Here is a 20,025-nt window from a genome sequence, read left to right on the forward strand (position 1 = left end):
AACAGCATTTCCCTCCAGAAGCCATGAGAAAGTTGTCCGGCTGCGGGGACTGTGCGGGGGGATTTATACTAACGTTACTATCTGTACTTACTGGTGGCACAGACGCTGTTTCTTCCTTTCCTACACTGAAATTACCCTTGCCTAACGATTGCGTCTGAAGCTGGGCTTGCAGCACAGCTATTTTCGCCGTAAGGCGATCGTTCTCCTGTATATTATGAGTACAGCGACTGCAATTAGAAGACATCATGTTAATGTTACTACTTAGCTTCGGCTGTTGAAGGTGTTGACGAACCATGTCCAGATAAAGCGTCCGGAGTGAAAAAGTTGAATGAGGGAAAAAAGTTGCGATGGAAAAACTAAAAATATAAACGGTAATTAAAAACAGAAACAAAACAAAAAACGTAAAGTTGTCAGCTAGCAAAGTAAAGTAAAGTTGGCAGCAAAACGCACAGCAACAAAACGCACAGCAACACGTCCCTCTGATCTGCTCAGCAGTCTCTCCTGGAAAACCGGTCATGTGATCAGCGTTGGGCAGCCACACTACTGTAACCTTCCACCTTCCACCTATCTACAATATCATAACATGCTCTGTTTATTACAACACTAAGGGGGATTCCAACCCAAGTTAAGTGCGCATAAATGGAACGTAATACGCTATTTATGCACGTTTCTCTCTATGCATATTCTGACCTTGAATTTAACCATGAGAATAGCATGCTATTCACCATCTACTTGTTGGTGATGGAGATCAAAGAAATGAAGATGTGTCAGAGGTGTGTCTACAGATACGCCATATTCTGACTTGGATTTAGTTCCCTCATAATTCCACCACTTTTGCGCACGATGAATAAGGTCGAGCAACTTGTCGGTTCCAAGTGGAACATCTACTTAATTTTTCCCGATAGAAATAACACCATTCTCCATGCACTGTAATTTACAACTGGATAAGAGCTATTGATAAGAGCGTAGGTAAATTAGTAAACCGTTTGGATAAGGGGATTGTAATTATAGATGACAATTGCTTTAAATCTATTTTACCATATGATCGCTGTAGACAAATGTGAAACCAGTCATTAGGCTGCAAACTGAGTGTAGCCTATTTGAATCATTCTGGAATTCAGACCATACTAGCAGTTTAAACCTGGCGCACGGTTCACCATGACTGGACCATTGTCATCACAGTTCCATGATTAGTGAGGAATCGGGATTATTCGGGAAGATTTATAGGACTACTGTTCAACCCCTATTGTTCACTTTTCTCACCTTCCAATATTTAATGAGTTGAACAATTTGAATATGGCAACTTTCAGGATTAATCAAAGCACTGTACTTTTGATTCACCAATATATTTAGTGAGAAAGCCTGTTTTTATTATTATTCATAAATACTTTCCTAGCCCTAAATAAATATACAAGATCAGAGTGTTTTTTTAACCACCAATTGGTGCTGAAAAGGAGATGAATATGCTATGGCTTTCTTTCATTGATCCCTAATATTCTGAACCATTCCCTCCATACAGTGCCTTCATAAAGTATTTACAACACCTAGACTTTTTCCACATTTTGTTGTTACAAGGTGGGATTAAAATTGATTTGTAATTTTTTTGTCAACGATCTACACAAAAAGGAAGAAAAACTCTAACATTTGTAAAATACAATACATGAAAAATTAAACACAAAAATATCTTGATTGCATAAGTATTCAACCCATGTTAGAATCACCCTTGGTGAACCCTTGGTCAACACATGTTATTCACCCTTGGCAGTGATTACAGCTGTGAATCTTTCTGGGTAAGTCTCTAAGAGCTTAACACACCTGGACTGTACAATACAGTATTCAGGCCCCTTCACTTTTTCCACATTTTGTTACGTTACAGCCTTATTCTAAAATGGATTAAATTAAATGTTTCCCCACATCAATCGACACACAATACCCCATAATGACAAAACGAAAACAGGTTTTGAGCTCAGGTGCATCCTGTTTTCATTGATCATCCTTGAGATGTTTCTACAACTGGATTGGAGTCCATTCAATTGATGGGACATGATTTAGAAAGGCACACACCTGTCTAAGTGGTCTCACAGTTGACAGTGCATGTCAGAGCAAAGACCAAGTAATGAGGCCAAAGGAATTGTCCGTAGAGCTACGAGACAAGATTGTGTTGAGGCACAGATCTGGGGAAGGGTAGCAAAATAATTCTGCAGCATTGAAGGTCCCCAAGAACACAGTGGCCTCCATTCTTTTTGCAATGTAAGTAAAATGGTCTGTCTGTTCAAATGTTCTGTGCATTGTTGTGTGCACTGTGATGCCTTTTAAGCTAGTGGAAGCATTTGTCATAAGCACAACACCAGTCCATAAGTAGGCCCACACCTCTACCATTCAGTTAGTATGGGAACTGTATTGTAGGCTATAGTATGTGTGATGTAGGTGTTCCATGCTAATGTGTAGTGTCTATTCAGCAAGAACGGACTCCTACCTGCAGCATGAATATAAAGTCTCCAGGTCCAGACTGTCCTGCAGCAGTGACATGCTGTGTGTGTGCGTGCTCCTGCCAGTGGTGTGTCAGAGTCAGAGTGGGGCTTGGCCATTACCCATGTTATAAATAGACCTGTAGCAGTGATTCTGGCTGCTGGTCACATGTAGGGCCCTGCACGGGCCACGGTCTGGGCGCCTTTCCACACTTGTAACATTTCAGTGCCATAAATATAAGCCACTCTGAAGTGGAAGAGGTAGGACAGGATCAATTGTACAATTACCCATTACCTTACACCAGTACTGCCTTACACAATAATAGTGAGCATATATCTAAACAGATGCAGCTCAGTCCCCTCCTGTACTCCCTGTTCACTCATGACTGCATGGCCTGGCACAACTCCAACACCATTAAGTTTTCCGATGACACAACAGTGGTAGGCCTGATCACCGACAATGAAGAGACAGCCTATCGGGAGGAGGTCCGAGACCTGGCCTCGTGGTGCCAGGACAACAACCTCTCCCTCAACGTGATCAAGACAAAGGAGATGATTGTGGACTACAAGAAAAAGAGGACCGAGCACGCCCCCATTCTCATCAACGGGGCTTCAGTGGAGCAGGTTGAGAGCTTCAAGTTCCTTGGTGTCCACATCACCAACAAACTAACATGGTCCAAGCACACCAAGACAGTCATGAAGAGGGCACGACAAAACCTATTCCCCCTCAGGAGACTAAAAAGATTTGGCATGGGTCCTCATATCCTCAAAAGGTTCTACAGCTGCACCATCGAGAGTATCCTGACTGGTGGCATCACTGCCTGGTATGGCAACTGCTCGGCATCCGACCGCAAGACACTACAGAGGGTAATGCGAACGGCCCAGTACATCACTGGGGCCAAGCTTCCTGCCATCCAGGACCTCTATACCAGGCAGTGTAAGAGGAAGCCCCTAAAAATTGTCAAAGACTCCAGCCACCCTAGTCATAGACTGTTTTCTCTGCTGCCGCACGGCAAGCGGTACCGGTCCAAGAGGCTTTTAAACAGCTTCTAACCCCAAGCCATAAGACTCCTGAACACCTAATCAAAGCAGCAGCCACATGACACACACCAGCATGATCAGTAGCACTGCGATCAGCACCAGCCGCTTCCAGTCTGAGAAGAGGCTGCAGAGGCATCGTCTGGCCCAGACGAGTCTCCTTCTGCCAGCCTCAGTCTGTCTGGACGCAGCCTCCTCCTGGATTATCCCGATGTTGATACAAATACAGGTGGAGGAGCCGTCCGGATGGAGAAGGTCAGGGCTGCCAGGGTTGGAGTAACACAGCTTCTTCCCATCCAGCCACACCCTCTCCTCCTGCTGCAGGAGGGTGGGCAGCCGGCACAGCACCTCCAGACTTGTGAGGAGGGCTGGGGGGCCACTGGCGGGGAGGGAGGTGGGGTGCCTGCAGAGGGGGCAAGGGATATGGCCCCCTTCCTGTTCCACAGACACGGCCATGCCCCGGGTGACACACTCAAGGCAGAAGGTGTGGGTGCAGTCCAGCAGCTTGGGCGTCTTGAAGACATTGTCGTAGGTGTTGAAACAGATTAAGCACTCTGGCTTGTCCTCGCCAGAGGAAGGGTCAATCTCCTTTTCGAGCACTGGATCCGGGCCCTGTGTGTGCCAGACCTCTCTCTGGTTCTGTTATGCACCTACAGGAAAAGATGCCAACGATAAATGTTTCGGTTTCAAACATAGGGTGACCGTTTGAAAATGTTTAGGTTGGTATTCTGTTTTGCTTGCACACCCTGAAGATAAAGGATAGGCTTACGTGTCCGATTAGCCTGTATCAATTTGACAAAAGGTTTTGGCACATTGATTCCTTGAGGTCAGTACAATACCAAGGCAAACATCGCTCTTCAAATATTACATAGAGATACACATTACCGATAAGACTATTTGTTCACTTTCTTCATTACTTGCTTCTCTAATCTTGTACTGAACATGTGTTCAATTTCATTGATTCAACTATGCCAACCAACCCTTAAACATTACCATCTTGGTTTTTGTTTTGTGGTTGAACGTTTGGTTGTGTTAACATTTACGTTATTCTACATTAGACATTTAAATTGTCTTGCGCATTCTGTCTGTTCTTGTCATTGTTTTCTTTACGTTGTCAACTGTGACAAAGGAAAGTGTTACAGAAATCCCCATTTCCTTATTGATCTAGGTCCTTAAGTGTAGCTAACAGGTGAGTGAAGTCTTTGTTAACAGCCCAGATGGAAGTTAACAGACGTCATTTCATGTCCAGCAGATGAATCATTAAAGGATAAGTTCTCTTTTTTCAACCAAATCTCTATTTTCGATGTAAATGGTATATTATAGAAGGGTCCAGACACCTTTTTTGTGATTTCACATGTTTTTGAGAAACTTAACCCAAACAGCAAAATGCTTCCTTATCCTTGTTTGGTATGGGGGCAAACAACGGCTACAAAAGCACCCAAATACGTCCTTTTAGAAACGGCAAAGCTCTCAGTATAGTGATATAGGTCTTTAAGATGTTGTACACATGAAATTGTGTCATTCCAAACTTTATCCGCAATGTTATATTCTATTTTGCGCGACTCAAGCATTTTTCCCTATCCAGCTGTTCCATTCGCCATGTAGCCTTCTCCTACAGGTAACTGCCTGAATAAGGGCCATTACGAGCCACCAGAACAGATTCAATGCGCCCTGGTATAGATTAGGGCTGAACCCAATTAGTCGAAAGGCTGTTGGTCAACCAAGCTTTTTTTTGTTCCAAAAAAATAAATATATATATATGGCACGAGACACCTGTCTGATTCGCACCCTTCTCAGTGAACTAATCCATTGCGGAAGCCGTGGGGATAGAACAGGCCAAGAAGAAGGGGTGTCGATAAAATGCACAATGCAAGTCTCTTTCCAATGCGGTCTCCAACCAATTTGTGCACATTCATTGTTTCATAACTTCATTGTGTGAATTGTTTGCCTTGATACTGTCTATCAATTCCCAATTACGTATATCACCAGTAGTAGCCTACATTTACCATTAATTCCTAATCTACAATGTTTGTTTGGTTATGGTAACTTTTGTTAATGCATTCAATATACTAATATTCCAGTCTTTTACAGTTCTCATTGTCAAAGTGGAAACTGTTTGCAGAGTGCACAACCTATGATGCACTTGTGAGAAACAAGTTTTGGTTTATTTCATTCCATTTACAAGTTTTGTCAATTTAATCATTGTCTTTTGTTTGGAGCGTTTCTGTCAAGGTTGAGTAAGGACGCGCACCTGCTTACACAGAAATTTGCCTATAGGCTACCTGGCCTGCACGCAAATGTAGGTATATAAATGTTCCCATTTGGGGATCGGATAGTATTTATGTTTGGCTTAACACACCACCACTAATGAGCTGTGCAGCTTCTCAAAGTAATGTTTTCTTCACCTCAAACAGCAAGCAAACAAAGTCTGTTTATACATCCATTGAGAATGACAATTTTTCCTCAATGTATTAGAATTGTTTTCCCAGCTCTCTCCCTTTCGATAACCACTCAGTGTGAAAGGGAAAAATGTCATGCTCTGATCCAGTTGAAACGTTATAAAATAGGTCTACCTGATGAGCTCTTATCTCTTGCACAAAATAGCCTACAGCTGTGTCTGTCTCGATCTCACTGGCTTGGGAAACTGACTGCCCAGAATATTTTACAATGTTTCAAGTTTGTTGCAGACAGACCATGCGTAGCCAATGTGATTTCTAGGATATTTATTTTCATCGGGATATTTACTTTCATCGGGATATTTTCTACCTGCAAGCTGCAATGTTTTCATTTGTTGGCTTTATGTAGGCTATTTTTACATAGTTGGCAATGGCAATAGAAGTTACTTTTTAGGTTTGTATCATTTTAATTTGGATAGAACTGTCACGTAGATCGGTAGAAATGTTAAGATAAATTGGCATTCCACGTGAGAAAGGTTGCCGACTCCTCATGTAGTTTATTAATGTCAACTTAAGGCGAGTAATGGCTGAATCTGCGAAATCCAGCAGCAGTGGGAGGAGGTCAGTCAGGTTATCTTGATCACTGGCTCACATGAGTCATTTGTCTTATTTCATAAAATGGCAGTGTGTCTATATATATACAGTATATATATATATATATACAGTGCATTCGGAAAAGTATTCAGACCCCTTCCCCTTTTCCACATTTTTACATTACAGCTTTATTCTAAAAATGTATTAAATAAAAAAACATCTCATCAAGCTACACACAATACCCCATAATGACAAAGCGAAAACAGGTTTTTAGAAAACGTATTTACATGCGTATTCAGACCGTTTGCTATGAAACTCAAAATTTAACTCGGGTGCATCCTGTTCCATTGGTCATCCTTGAGATGTTTCAACAACTTTATTGGAGTCCACCTGTGGTAAATTCAATATATTGGACATGTTTTGGAAAGGCACACAGCTCTCTATATACAGTTGAAGTCAGAAATTTACATACACTTGACACAGGTTGGTGTCATTAAACGCGCACACTACCCTAACCCACCTGGACAAGAGGAATACCTATGTAAGAATGCTGTTCATCGACTACAGCTCAGCATTTAACACCATAGTACCCTCCAAACTCGTCATTAAGCTCAAGACCCTGGGTCCCGACCCCACCCTGTGCAACTGGGTCCTGGACTTCCTGATGGGCCGCCCCCAGGTGGTGAGGGTAGGAAACAACATCTCCACCCCGCTGTCCCTCAATACCGCAACAGCGCCTCTTCAACCTCAGGAGGCTGAAGAAATTTGGCTTGTCACCAAAAACACTCACAAACTTATACAGATGCACGATCGAGAGTATCCTGTCGGGCTGTATCACCGCCTGGTACGGCAACTGCTCCGCCCACAACCGTAAGGCTCTCCAGAGGGTAGTGAGGTCTGCACAACGCATCACCAGGGGCAAACTACCTGCTCTCCAGGACACCTACACCACCCGATGTCACAGGAAGGCCAAAAAGATCATCAAGGACAACAACCACCCAAGCCACTGCCTGTTCACCCCGCTTTCATCCAGAAGGCGAGGTCAGTACAGGTGCATCAAAGCTGGGACCGAGAGACTGAAAAACAGCTTTTATCTCAAGGCCATCAGACTGTTAAACAGCCATCACTAACATTGAGTGGCTGCTGCCAACATACTGACTCAATCTCTAATCACTTAAAAAAAAAAAAAATGGATGTAATAAATATATCACTAGTCACTTTAAACTATGCCACTTTATATAATGTTTACATACCCTACATTACTCATCTCAAATGTATATACTGTACTCTATACCATCTACTGCATCTTGCCTATGCCGTTCGGCCATCGCTCATCCATATATACAGTGGGGCAAAAAAGTATTTAGTCAGCCACCAATTGTGCAAGTTCTCCCACTTAAAAAGATGAGAGAAGACTGTAATTTTCATCATAGGTACACTTCAACTATGACAGACAAAATGAGAAAAGAAAATCCAGAAAATCACATTTTAGGATTTTTAATGAATTTATTTGCAAATTATGGTGGAAAATAAGTATTTGGTCACCTACAAACAAGCAAGATTTCTGGCTCTCACAGACCTGTAACTTCTTCTTTAAGAGGCTCCTCTGTCCTCCACTCGTTACCTGTGTTAATGGCACCTGTTTGAACTTGCTATCAGTATAAAAGACACCTGTCCACAACCTCAAACAGTCACACTCCAAACTCCACTATGACCAAGACCAAAGAGCTGTCAAAGGACACCAGAAACAAAATTGTAGACCTGCACCAGGCTGGGAAGACTGAATCTGCAATAGGTAAGCAGCTTGGTTTGAAGAAATCAACTGTGGGAGCAATTATTAGGAAATGGAAGACATACAAGACCACTGATAATCTCCCTCGATCTGGGGCTCCATGCAAGATCTCACCTTGTGGGGTCAAAATGATCACAAGAACGGTGAGCAAAAATCCCAGAACCACACGTGGGGACCTAGTGAATGACCTGCAGAGAGCTGGGACCAAAGTAACAAAGCCTACCATCAGCAAGGGCATTGAAGATGAAACGTGGCTGGGTCTTTCAGCATGACAATGATCCCAAACACACCGCCCGGGCAACGGAGTGGCTTCGTAAGAAGCATTTCAAGATCCTGGAGTGGCCTAGCCAGTCTCCAGATCTCAACCCCATAGAAAATCTTTGGAGGGAGTTGAAAGGGACACTGACATCTTTGGAGAGTCTTGAAAATAGCTGTGCAGTGACGCTCCCCATCCAACCTGAGAGCTTGAGAGCATCTGCAAAGAAACTCCCTGAATACAGGTGTGACAAGTTTGTAGTGTCATACCCAAGAAGACTCGAGGCTGTAATCACTGCCAATGGTGCTTCAACAAAGTACTTAGTAAAGGGTCTGAATATTTATGTAAATGTGTTTTAAGTTTTTTATTTTGTAATAAATTTGCTAAACTTTCCAAATGCACTGTATATGGAAAAAACACATTTTGAAAAGATTGGTGTAAAGAACAGACGACTTTCGGTCGACCAAGATTTTTTTTTAAATTGTCGGGCACAGCCCTAGCATAGATTCTACAAATGTCTGGAACTTCCTGTGTGGAAGCACTCCATGCTTTCAATATACTTTGTATCCCTCATTTACTGAAGTGTTTCCTTTATTTTGGCAATTACCTGTAGAATAGACAGAGGTATTACTCGAGTCGCAACAAAAAATTGAATTTGAACGTTGCGGATACAGTTTGGAAGGAAACACTTAAAGTGTACAACATTTAAAGACTTGCATCACTATACTGAGAGCTTTTCCATTTCTACTACACAACAAAAATGAGAAAGTGATTTGATGTTTCTCAAAAACATGTGAAATCACAAAAAAGGAGTCTGGACCCTTCTATAATATCTCATTTACACAAAAAAATTGAAATTTGGTTCTAAAAAAATAACTTTAACTTTACAGTCTACTTTCTGACTCTCCCTCCCTTCTATCGATAGAGCAACATGAAAAACTAGAAGATTATTGCCATCAGTTTTACCAGTGACTGTCAGCTATCAATTTACAGTATGTTTTAGCTTGATAGCAGCTTTAGTCGAATATAAGTTAACGTGCATTACCATATTAGGAGAAAGCTTATTTTATAACTTCTTGCTAGTGCCATTTCACAACAAACAGATGGAGGATAGAAACAACTTATCATTCAGTCCGGGAAACCAAACCAAATGAGTAGTATAGTCCTTACCTGCAGGGAGTGGTATTAACCCCTGTTTGGGGTTTTAGGGTGGGTTTCTGTACAGCACTTTGAGATATCAGCTCATGTAAGAAGGGCTATATAAATAAACTTGATTTGAGTAGTAGTATTGATTCAATGTCTTATATTTCTAGAGGGGTTTTACAGGGGTCAGTAAATGGGACACTGATGGAGCATCGACAGCAATGACATTGCTCTTGTCTTTATTATCCTTCAGGTAATATCTCTGTCACTCTCTCCTCTCTCTGACTCCTTCAGGTAATATCTTAGTCCCCCTTTCCTCTCTCTGATTCCTTGCTCTCTATGAGCTAACAGTCCAGTCTCACCTGCAGTGCTCAGACACTCTGGAGGGGAGAAAGGAGTAGGGAGGGAAATACCAAGGAGGAAGAGACTGGTTTCATGATTTTTTTTTGTTTTACTAAGACCAAAACAGGCCACGTTAAAATCTGCTTGCGGGCCGCATGTGGCCCATGTGCTGTATGTTTGCGACCCTTACTTTAATACATCACCCAGGGATGTCTACTAAAAACAAAATTCCTTAAAAACAAACAACTCCACCAGTCATCAAAGCCAGAAGATCATAATTAAGTGAAGTGTTTGCAGGATATTTTGGCACGGGTGTTGTTAGGCCCGAGACCCAAGTCGAGGGCTGGCAAACTGTGCTAATACATAGGTTGTGTTCATTTAAACCTGCACTAGGGAAACTTTTACCTCATGGCCACATGATTGCATTTACATTTCACTATTTTTCGTGTGTATAGATGCGCATTTTAAGATGTGCAGTGGTAGAATGGTGTTGTTGCCATGTGTGGATATGTATAGGAATGTTTGCATATGTATTGAAATTCTGATTTATACATTTATGCTTAATATATTTTGTAAATGTTTAGGAGAGAATAGGGCTCTGAGGTTATATGATAATGTGTATGATGAGGAAAAAATGTTTATGATAATGTTAATTCTTTGACACATGCTAGTGAAAATGTTTTGCTTTCTGTTCATTATATTTAGCACACATGCATACACAAGTCAATGGACATTTTAAGGTGGATTATGTTTGATTGGATGTAATTAACAGGAACACAGATTCTCTCTAAAATGCAACCTCAAGTCGCTCTCCCTATCCTCTAACCGGGACACCTGTATCAGCTCCTACCTCACCCAGTGCATTCAAATGGGCAACCTGCCATAAGAAGTGGTTCTTTGGGCTGGATATGGAGTGGGATACAGGCGTTCCCATGGATGGGGACCTCATTTCCTCCACCCTCACTGGTAAACCTAAGCCTGACTCTGCCATAGTTGGGCCCGGCTCTTATGAGATGCAAGCTAATGGAACCTCCACTGTCTCTCAGCCAAGTGCAGCAAGTGCACATCCAGCAGGAGCTAGGCCAAAAGAGGAGCCTGTTTTGGGTGGAAAGAGCCAGATGGGAGACGGCCCCCAGCCCATTTTCAGACAATGAGGGTTTCCCCCACATAACCCAATCTCAGAAGAGATTATCCACACAACCACAGCAGCTATATGTGGCAGTCTACCTGGCTCAACACTCTCCATCCAAGCCCTCTCCCTCAGAACCTATGGAGGCCGCAACACAAGAAGGCCTGCCATTTCACCAGTCTCTGGAAGACACCTCACGGAGGAGTTACACTGAGGGATCAAAGCGACGTTCTGTTAAATCGCTCAGATTCACTAAATCATTCCTTTCAGGGGGCCACTCTTCATACCGGTCATCTCAGAGCCGTGGGAGTGGAGTCCAATCAGAGGCCCTCAGTGACTCAAACTGCTGGCCTCAGGAAGCATATGAAGCTTCTTAAACTAGAGCTCAAACTGCAAATCATAGAGGGAACTCAAGCTGACGTAGTGTAGGCGCTTAGACACCCAAACACGACAAGCCTTTGAAGCATGTGAAACCTTAGCCAAACGACTAGAAAGAAGGCAGCATCTACGGCAAGCTGAAAGAGATCTGGAGATGGCTCAGATAATCACAGCCTTAGAAAGGAACCAACAGAAAAGCATTGAACCTGACCTAGAGCAAAAACAACAAAGGGTTGAGCCTGACCCCCACCACAGAGTTCATTGCCCTCTTCAACAGCGGGAGGGGCTTACCTCAGACTCCAATGATAACCAGGTGGGATCCAAATTGGTTACCTAGCCCAGCCTTCCCTGCTTAGCTGGGTTCCAAATACACCTCAAACTTCTGGACCACGCTCACCAGAAGGTTGTCAGGTGGCCCAGTCTGGCCCTGGCTCTGATCCATCAGCACATCTATCCTCCCAGCCTTCAGCTTAGCAACTGACAGGGGTGGAGCACCCTGACCCCTTTCTCTCACCATCGCTACCACAGCCAGAAAATGCACCCAACCTCGAGCTCCTTGTCGCCTCTGCTTATGGTATACCCAGACCTAAGCTGCCTGCCTTCGACAATGGGAAAGAGAGTGATTTCATCCTCTTGAAGATGGCCCTAGACAGCCTACTAGGTAACCATGGTCACCTCTCAGAGCAGTACAAGTTTCAAGTGCTCCTGGATTGTCTGAAACTGCTAAGTGCACAGAAACTGGTGAAGTCATACATGTACGACACCAGGCTGGTCCCCATCAAGCCAGTCTGTACTGGCCCTCTGGGGAAACCCTGTCGCTGACCACACCTTGCTTGGTTGGGCTGTGCAGGATCTGGTAAGCCTGATGCCACAAAGACGTCCAGCAATGCCTGTTCACTGCCATTGCTTCTCCAGCCACTGAAGTCCTGAAGAATGTAGAGAAGCTGTGGCAAGTGGAGACATTCCTCCATTGAGACAAAAAGGAAGTCACACGTTTCTAACAAGGTCAGTGTGCCTTGAATATCTGGGAGGAAAATTCCCACTAATCTTGGTGGATAGTGTCCAGAGAGATGCAACTCCTCTACTCCGGGCCCCCAAGAGCCCACAGTTTCATGCTACAAAACAAGCAGTGATTCCTTCCCTTCGTGGCACTTAGTGTCGGTTGCTAAAGAACCCAAGGCTGGCCAAAGTCCAACATCAGGAGATCCAGGAGCTGGTAACCTCAGGCTATGTCACAACTCGCTGAGAAAGGATCTCTGCAATCCTGGTATCTGCCACACCACCTCGCTGAGCAACACACTGGCAAATGCAGACTAGTGTTCAACTGCTCCTATCAGCACAACGGTCAGATCTTCAATGAATGCCTACTACCAGAACAAAACCTTGGCCCTTCCCTGTTTGGAATGCTCCTCCGGTTTAGGCAACACAGTGATTAAGCAGCGATATCAAAGGCATGTTTCACCAGGCACTCCTTCTCCCCTCCGACAAGTCACTCCTCAGGTTCATTTGTACAGGGAAGCAGAGCCCAGCACTTAGCAATGACAGGTCCTACCCTTCGAGGCGACATGTAGTCCCTGCTGAGCCATCTATGGCCTCCAGAGACATGCTCAGGACCACCATGATGGCAACACTGATGTTCAGGAGTCGGTCGAGCACGCCTTTTATATTGACAACTGTCAATTCTACCCATGGAGACTGAAGCAAAGTTGTTGGTGGATGGGCTGTGCTGCTTCCTATTAGCCGGGGCGTTTGAGGTCAGGCAAGGGGCCAATAACATACCCTCGGTTGTGGAAAACCCTTCTCCAGAAGAGGTCAGAAAGCAGTGAGCTATGGCTCTCCCAAACCACCATCGATCCACAAGAACCAATTCTGGCCAGCCAATATGATCCCTTAGGCTACATCCTTCCTTTCACAACCTGCGCAAAGGTTCTTGTACAGGACCTCGGGCGCAGAAACGGGCTGAGATGGGCCAGTACAGCCTAATTGAAGACCTGGGAGAGTGAGCTCTCAGACCTCTCCACCATAACCATGCTTGGATGCTATGTGCCCCGAAGGGCAGAAAACCAGATGGTAGAACGTAAACTGCACACTGTGACTCTTCAGAGCGAGCGTATGGGGCTGTAGCTTATCTCCGTAGCCAGTACTCCCAAGGCCACATCCGTCGCCAAACGGGCAACTCACTCTCTCATCTGAGTTCAACCTGGCTCCTGGTGAAGTGGACCCTCCAAGGCATCTTCCTGTGGTGTGCAAGACCACTCCATATTGTCATCCTAGTGTTCCAAAAGATGGCAAACCATACCTCCAATTGCCATTCAGGCACGTCACCCTCCTCCAGAACCACCACCCATGGGGCGGCAGTACCACTCCCCATCACCATCCTCCTGCCTGATCAGACCCAGTAACTCCCAACTTGCTCCTCATGGGGTGGCGCGACAGGTCTCTGCCCCAAGTTTTCTATGCTGACAGTGGTCTTGTTGGTCGACAGTGCTGGTGCCATAGCAATCCTGGCTGGCTGACCACTTCTGAGCCAACATCAAACCCTACCTCAGACCGGTGCCCCGTCTGATTTCCCTGCATGAGGTCAAAGATGACCCAGATCAAACCAAGCTGCTTGGAGAGCCTTTGAGGAGCAAAGCCAGCAGACAGCTTTTTGGGGCAGCTGTAGAAAAGGCTCTAATTTAATTGGTTCATTTAATTGCAAATTGCAGGTACCTCTGAGCCATGGAGATCCCAACGTATCTGTCTTCAATAGCGCTGCCCATGTTATACAGGTGTTTGGGCACTAGAGATCTCTATACATCCAATTTCCTTTGCTCATCGTCACTACAACTTGATTGGAGTACACCTGTGGACAATTCAAATGCTTGGACATGATTTAGAAACACACCTGTCTATACAAGGTCCCACAGTTGTCAGAGCATAAACCATATCATGGAAGTCCAAGGAACTTTCCATAGAACTCCGAGATAGAATTGTGATGAGGCATATTCGGGGAAGGGTATAAAACATTTCTAGAGTGTTACATTCCCAAGAGCACAGTGGTCTCCATCAATGGGAAATGGGAAAAAAATATGGAACTGCCTAGAGCTAGCCATCTGACCAAACTGAGCAACCAGGCAAGAAGGACCTTGGTCAGGGAGGTGACCAAGAACCCAATGATGACTGACAGAACTACAGACTTACAGACTATCTTGGCTGAGATGGGAGAACCTGCCATAAGAACAACAGTCTCTACAGCACTTCATCAATCTGACCTTTATGGGAGAGTGGCCAGACGGAAGCCTCTCCTGAGAAAAAAGGCACATGACCACATACCTGGAGTTTGTAAAAAGGCAAGATTGTGGTCTGATGAGACAAAAATGCAGTGGTGTAAAGTACTTAAGTAGAAATATGTTAAAGTACTACTTAAGTAGTTTTTTGGGGGGTATCTGTGCTTTACTACATTTTTGAAAACCTTTACTTCACTACATTCCAAAAGAAAATAATGCTGTTTTACTCCATACATTTTCCCTGACACCCAAAAGTACTCGTTACATTTTGAATACTTACCAGGACAGGAACATGGTCAAATTCACACACTTACAGTATCAAAGAACATCCACAGTCATCCCTATTGCCTCTGATCTGGCGGACTCACGAAACACAAATGCTTCGTTTGTAAATAATGTCTGAGTATGCCCCTGGCTATCCGTAAAATGTTAATAACATTTTTAAAATGGTGTCGTCTGGTTTGCTTAATATAAAGAATTTGAAATTATTTATACTTTTGATACTTAAATATATTTTAGCAATTAAATGTACTTTTGATACTTAAGTATATTTAAACCAAATACTTTTAGACTTTTACTCATAGTATTTTACTGGGTGACTTTCACTTGAGTCATTTTCTATTAAGGTATCTGTACTTTTACTCAAGTATGACAATTGGGTACTTTTTCTGTAACTAATTGGCCTGAAAGCAAAACCAATAACGTAAACTCACTCACTTTTGTACATCGCCTTGGTTCGTACAATTGACCTTATTTTAGCGCCCCAAAAACGTAATACTTCCAGATCAACTGTAATGTCAATACCATTGTAAAGAACAATTTCTCCCCTTTCCAACAAAATCAATGACATGACCTCCACGCTGCTCATTTCTGCATGATTCAAGAAGGCAATGAACTCCGTCTGGTCTTTTTAAAAATGGCAGGTGGGGAAGCGAAACTAATGCGTGATAGTGAGAAGGAGAGATGTCATGTGGGAAAACGGCTTTTTTTTCAATCGATCTGTCCAACTTTTCACCTTATCGCCTCTAAAATGTAAATAAAACACTATAAAGAGTTTATATAATGTGTCATTACATACCTAATTGAAGGTTTGTGTCGAATTTGAATCTGGTTTTTAGGGCGGTGCTAAAGTGATCTTCAGAAGTAAATATTGTCTTTTGAGAGTCATGATCGCTTGTAGTGACGACGCAAAAAATTACTAGGTATCCCCCTTACCACCGTCACTGTCCATTTCTTGTTTTTAAACAATGAGAGAAGTCCTACACCTGGTGGAGAGAGATTGCAAGACAGAAATAGTTGTTTTATGCGTGCTGTACGTTACGGCATGACACGTCACGATGTAACGGAGGGTCAGTATTTTTCAACTTTTCTCCAATACTATAGAGCCATTACCATGTCGATTAACGCTTGAATAGAAACGTAGTTCACACCCCAGATTTTGAAGTCAACACAGTCGCTACAGTCCCATTAGTTTTCTTTGTAGCCTCGTTTGAATGTCGCGGTTGCGCACATTTGTACGTAATGGGGTGAGTTTACGTTATATATCTGGAGAAAACTAGGCACAGCTCATGACCGGCCTCACACCATCCCTACCGTGAAGCATGTTAGTGGCAGCATCATGCTATGGGGATGCTTTTCACCGGCAGGGACTGGGAGACTGGTAAGGATAGGGGGAACAAGGAATGGAGCTAAATACAGGCAAATCCTTCATGCTTCAGGGTGCAAATGACAGACTGTGGCAAACATTTATGTTACAGGACAATGACCCCAAGCACACAACCAAAGTAATGCTGGAATGGCTTAAGAGCTTGAGAAAATCTACAAGGAAGAATGGGGGGGAAGAAAGAAAAAAAATTCCAGATGTGTAAAGCGGATACAGACATACCTAAGACAACTCAAAGCTTTAATCGCGGCCAAAGGTACTTCTACACAGTATCGACTCAGACATTTACATAAGTTCACACCCCTGTTTCATTTTCAATAAATTTGCAACAATTTCTGAACATGTTTTCACTTTTTCATGATGGGGTATTGTGTGTAGATGGGTGAGAATCCATTTTGATTCAGGCTGTAACAACAATGTGGAATAAAGGGCATGAATACTTTCTGAAAGCGGTACATATTCAGTGGGCCTTAAGGTAACAGTGAGGCATGAATGTCTGTCTGTGAAATGAGAATCTCCAACATGTCTATACACTAGCAGTTTAGCAAGCTTAAATTGACATTGAAAAACAACCTGGCGTGTGAACAAAACTATATAAATAGCCAAGAAACGAGGACACAGTTACACTTTTTAGTAGACTTTTAGGATAAATTCAATGTTTGTGCGTTTCAGACTCTTTCACCACTTCACTCACAGTGCACAACACTGAGGTACAGTGCATTTGGAAAGTATTCAGAACCCTTTACCTTTTCCACATTTCGTTACGTTGCAGCCGTATTGCTAATAAAATACTTTTTTTAAAGTATTCAGACCCTTTGCTATGAGACTCGAAATTGAGCTCAGGTGCATCCTGTTTCCATTGATCATCCTTGATGTTTCTACAACTTGGAGTCCACCTGTGGTAAATTCAATTGATTGGACATGGTTTGGAAAGGCACACACCTGTCTATATAAGGTCCCACAGTTCACAGTTCATGTCAGAGCAAAGACCAAGCCATAAGGTCGTAGGAATTGTCCGTAAAGCTCTGAGACAGGATTGTGTCAAGGCATACAGTGCCTTGCAAAAGTATTCATCCCCCTTGGTGTTTTTCCTGTTTTGTTGCATTACAACCTGTAATTTAAATGGATTTTTATTTGGATTTCATGTAATGGACAAACACATAAAATTCCAAATTAGTGAAGTGAAAAAAAATACTTGTTTCAACCCCCCCCCCCCCCCCCCCCCAAAACAAACGGAGAAGTAGTGCGTGCATATGTATTCACCGCCTTTGCTATGAAGCCCCTAAATAAGATCTGGAAGCAACCATTTACCTTCAGAAGTCACATAATTAGTTAAAGTTCACCTGTGTGCAATCTAAGTTTCACATGATCTCAGTATATGATCTGCAAGCGGCACCATGAAGACCAAGGAGCTCTCCGAACAGGTCAGGGACAAAGTTGTGGAGAAGTACAGATCGGGGTTGGGTTATAAAAAATCTGAAACTTTGAACATCCCACAGAGCACCATTTTAAATCCATTATTAAAAAATTGAAATAATATGGCACCACGGCCACCCACCAAAATTCATGGACCAGGCAAGGATGGCATTATTCAGAGAGGCAACAAAGAGACCAAAGATAACACTGAAGGAGCTGCAAAGCTCCACAGCCAAGATTGGAGTATCTGTCCATAGGACCACTTTAAGCCGTACACTCCACAGAGCTGGGCTTTATGGAAGAGTGGCCAGAACAACGCCATTGCTTAAAGAAAAAAAATAAGCAAACACGTTTGGTGTTTGCCAAAAGGCATGTGGTAGACTCCCCAAACATATGGAAGAAGCTACTCTGGTCAGATGAGACTGAAATTGAGCTTTTTGGCCATCAAGGAAAATGCTATGTCTGGTGCAAACCCAACACCTCTCATCAGCCAGAGAACACCATCCCCACAGTGAAGCATGGTGGTGGCAGCATCATGGTGTGGGGATGTTTTTCATCGGCAGGGGTTGGGAAACTGGTCAGAATTGAAGGAATGATGGATGGCGCTAAATACAGGGAAATTCTTCGGGAAACCTGTTTCAGTCTTCCAGAGATTTGAGACAGGTACGGAGGTTCACCTTCCAGCAGGCCAATGACCCTAAGCATACTACTAAAGCAACATTCAAGTGGTTTAAGGAGAAACATTTAAATGTCTTGGAATGGCCTAGTCAAAGCCCAGACCTCAATCCAATTGAGAATCTGTGGTATGACTTTGAATTGCTGTACACCAGGGGAACCCATCCAACTTGAAGGAGCTAGAGCAGTTTTGCCTTGAAGAATGGGCAAAATCCCAGTGGCTAGATGTGCCAAGCTTATAGAGACATACCCCAAGAGACTTGCAGCTGTAAATGATGCAAAATATGGCTCTATAAAGTGTTGACTTTATAGGGGGGGTGAATAGTTATGCACGCTCAAGTTCTGTTTTTTTATCTTGTTTGTTTCACAAAATATTTTGCATCTTCAAAGTGGTAGGCATGTTGTGTGAATCAAATGATACAACCCCCCCCCAAAGAAATTAATTTTAATTCCAGGTTGTAAAAGGCAACAAAATAGGAAAAACTGTAGATCTGGGGAAGGGTACCAAAACATTTCTGCAGCATTGAACGTCCCCAAGAATACAGTGGCCTCCATTTTAAAATAAAATAATTTTGGAACCACCAAGAACATTCCTAGAGCTGGCTGCCCAGTAAAACTGAGCAATCGGGGGAGAAGGGCCTTGGTGTAATGGCAGCCTTCCTCCTCTTCACGAGAAGAGAAGGTGTAGCAGGGATCGGACCAACACGCAGCGTAGCCAGTGCTCAACATGTTTAATTAATGAAACTGTGAACACTTAACAAAATACAAAAATAACAAACGTGGCAAACCGAAACAGTCCTCTCTGGTGAAACGAACACAAAGACAGGAAACAACCACCCACAAACCCCAACACAAAACAAGCCACCTAAATATGATTCCCAATCAGAGACAACACAAAACACATGCCTCTGATTGAGAACCATATTAGGCCAAACATAGAAACAGACAAACTAGACACACAACATAGAATGCCCACCCAGCTCACATCCTGACCAACACTAAAACAAGTAAAACACACAAGAACTATGGTCAGAACGTGACACTTGGTCACGAAGGTGACCAAGAACCTGATGGTCACTCTGACAGAGCTCAAGTTCCTCTGTGGAGATGGGAGAACTTTCCAGATGGACAACATTCTCTGCCGCACTCCACCAATCAGGCCTTTTATGGTAGAGTGGCCAGATGGAAGCCACTCCTCAGTAAAAGGCATGCCAGTCCGCTTAGAGTTAGCCAAAAGGCACATAAAGAACTCTCAGACCATGAAAACAAGATTCTCTGGTCTGATGAAACCAAGATTGAGCTCTTTTGGCCTGAATGCCAAGTGTCATGTCAAAAACCTGGCATTATCCCTACAGTGAAGTGTGGTGGCAGCATCATGTTGTGGGGATGGTTTTTAGTTTCAGGGACTGGGAAGCTAGTCAGGATCGAGAGAAAGATGAATGGTGCAAAGTACAGAGAGATCCTTG

The 20,025-nt window shown here is 43.4% G+C and overlaps 2 protein-coding genes across 3 annotated transcripts in view; one reads left to right on the plus strand and one right to left on the minus strand.

Moving 5' to 3' along the window:
• Positions 1-20,025, plus strand: part of LOC129815309 (arginine-glutamic acid dipeptide repeats protein-like) — a 56,095-nt gene that overhangs the window by 27,216 nt on the left and 8,854 nt on the right. The window lies entirely within an intron of this gene.
• Positions 3,547-12,053, minus strand: LOC129816022 (RING finger protein 223-like). The gene is made up of 2 exons (XM_055870214.1): positions 11,934-12,053; positions 3,547-4,145 (listed from the first exon to the last, which is right to left on the minus strand). The coding sequence occupies exons 1-2, from the start codon at positions 12,051-12,053 to the stop codon at positions 3,552-3,554; spliced, it is 714 nt and encodes a 237-aa protein (XP_055726189.1). The 3' UTR covers positions 3,547-3,551.

Source organism: Salvelinus fontinalis, chromosome 18, assembly GCF_029448725.1.
Source record: "Salvelinus fontinalis isolate EN_2023a chromosome 18, ASM2944872v1, whole genome shotgun sequence".
NCBI classification, from domain to species: domain Eukaryota; kingdom Metazoa; phylum Chordata; class Actinopteri; order Salmoniformes; family Salmonidae; genus Salvelinus; species Salvelinus fontinalis.

What these genes read in the sequence shown, in the direction of transcription:
- LOC129816022 (XM_055870214.1), bottom strand. Translation starts at nt 12,053, where the DNA reads ATGGTGAGAGAAAGGGGTCAGGGTGCTCCACCCCTGTCAGTTGCTAAG. An exon ending in GGCCACCTGACAACCTTCTG is followed by an intron (nt 4,146 to 11,933) that starts GTGAGCGTGGTC and finishes GGTGCATAACAG; the next exon opens with AACCAGAGAGAGGTCTGGCA.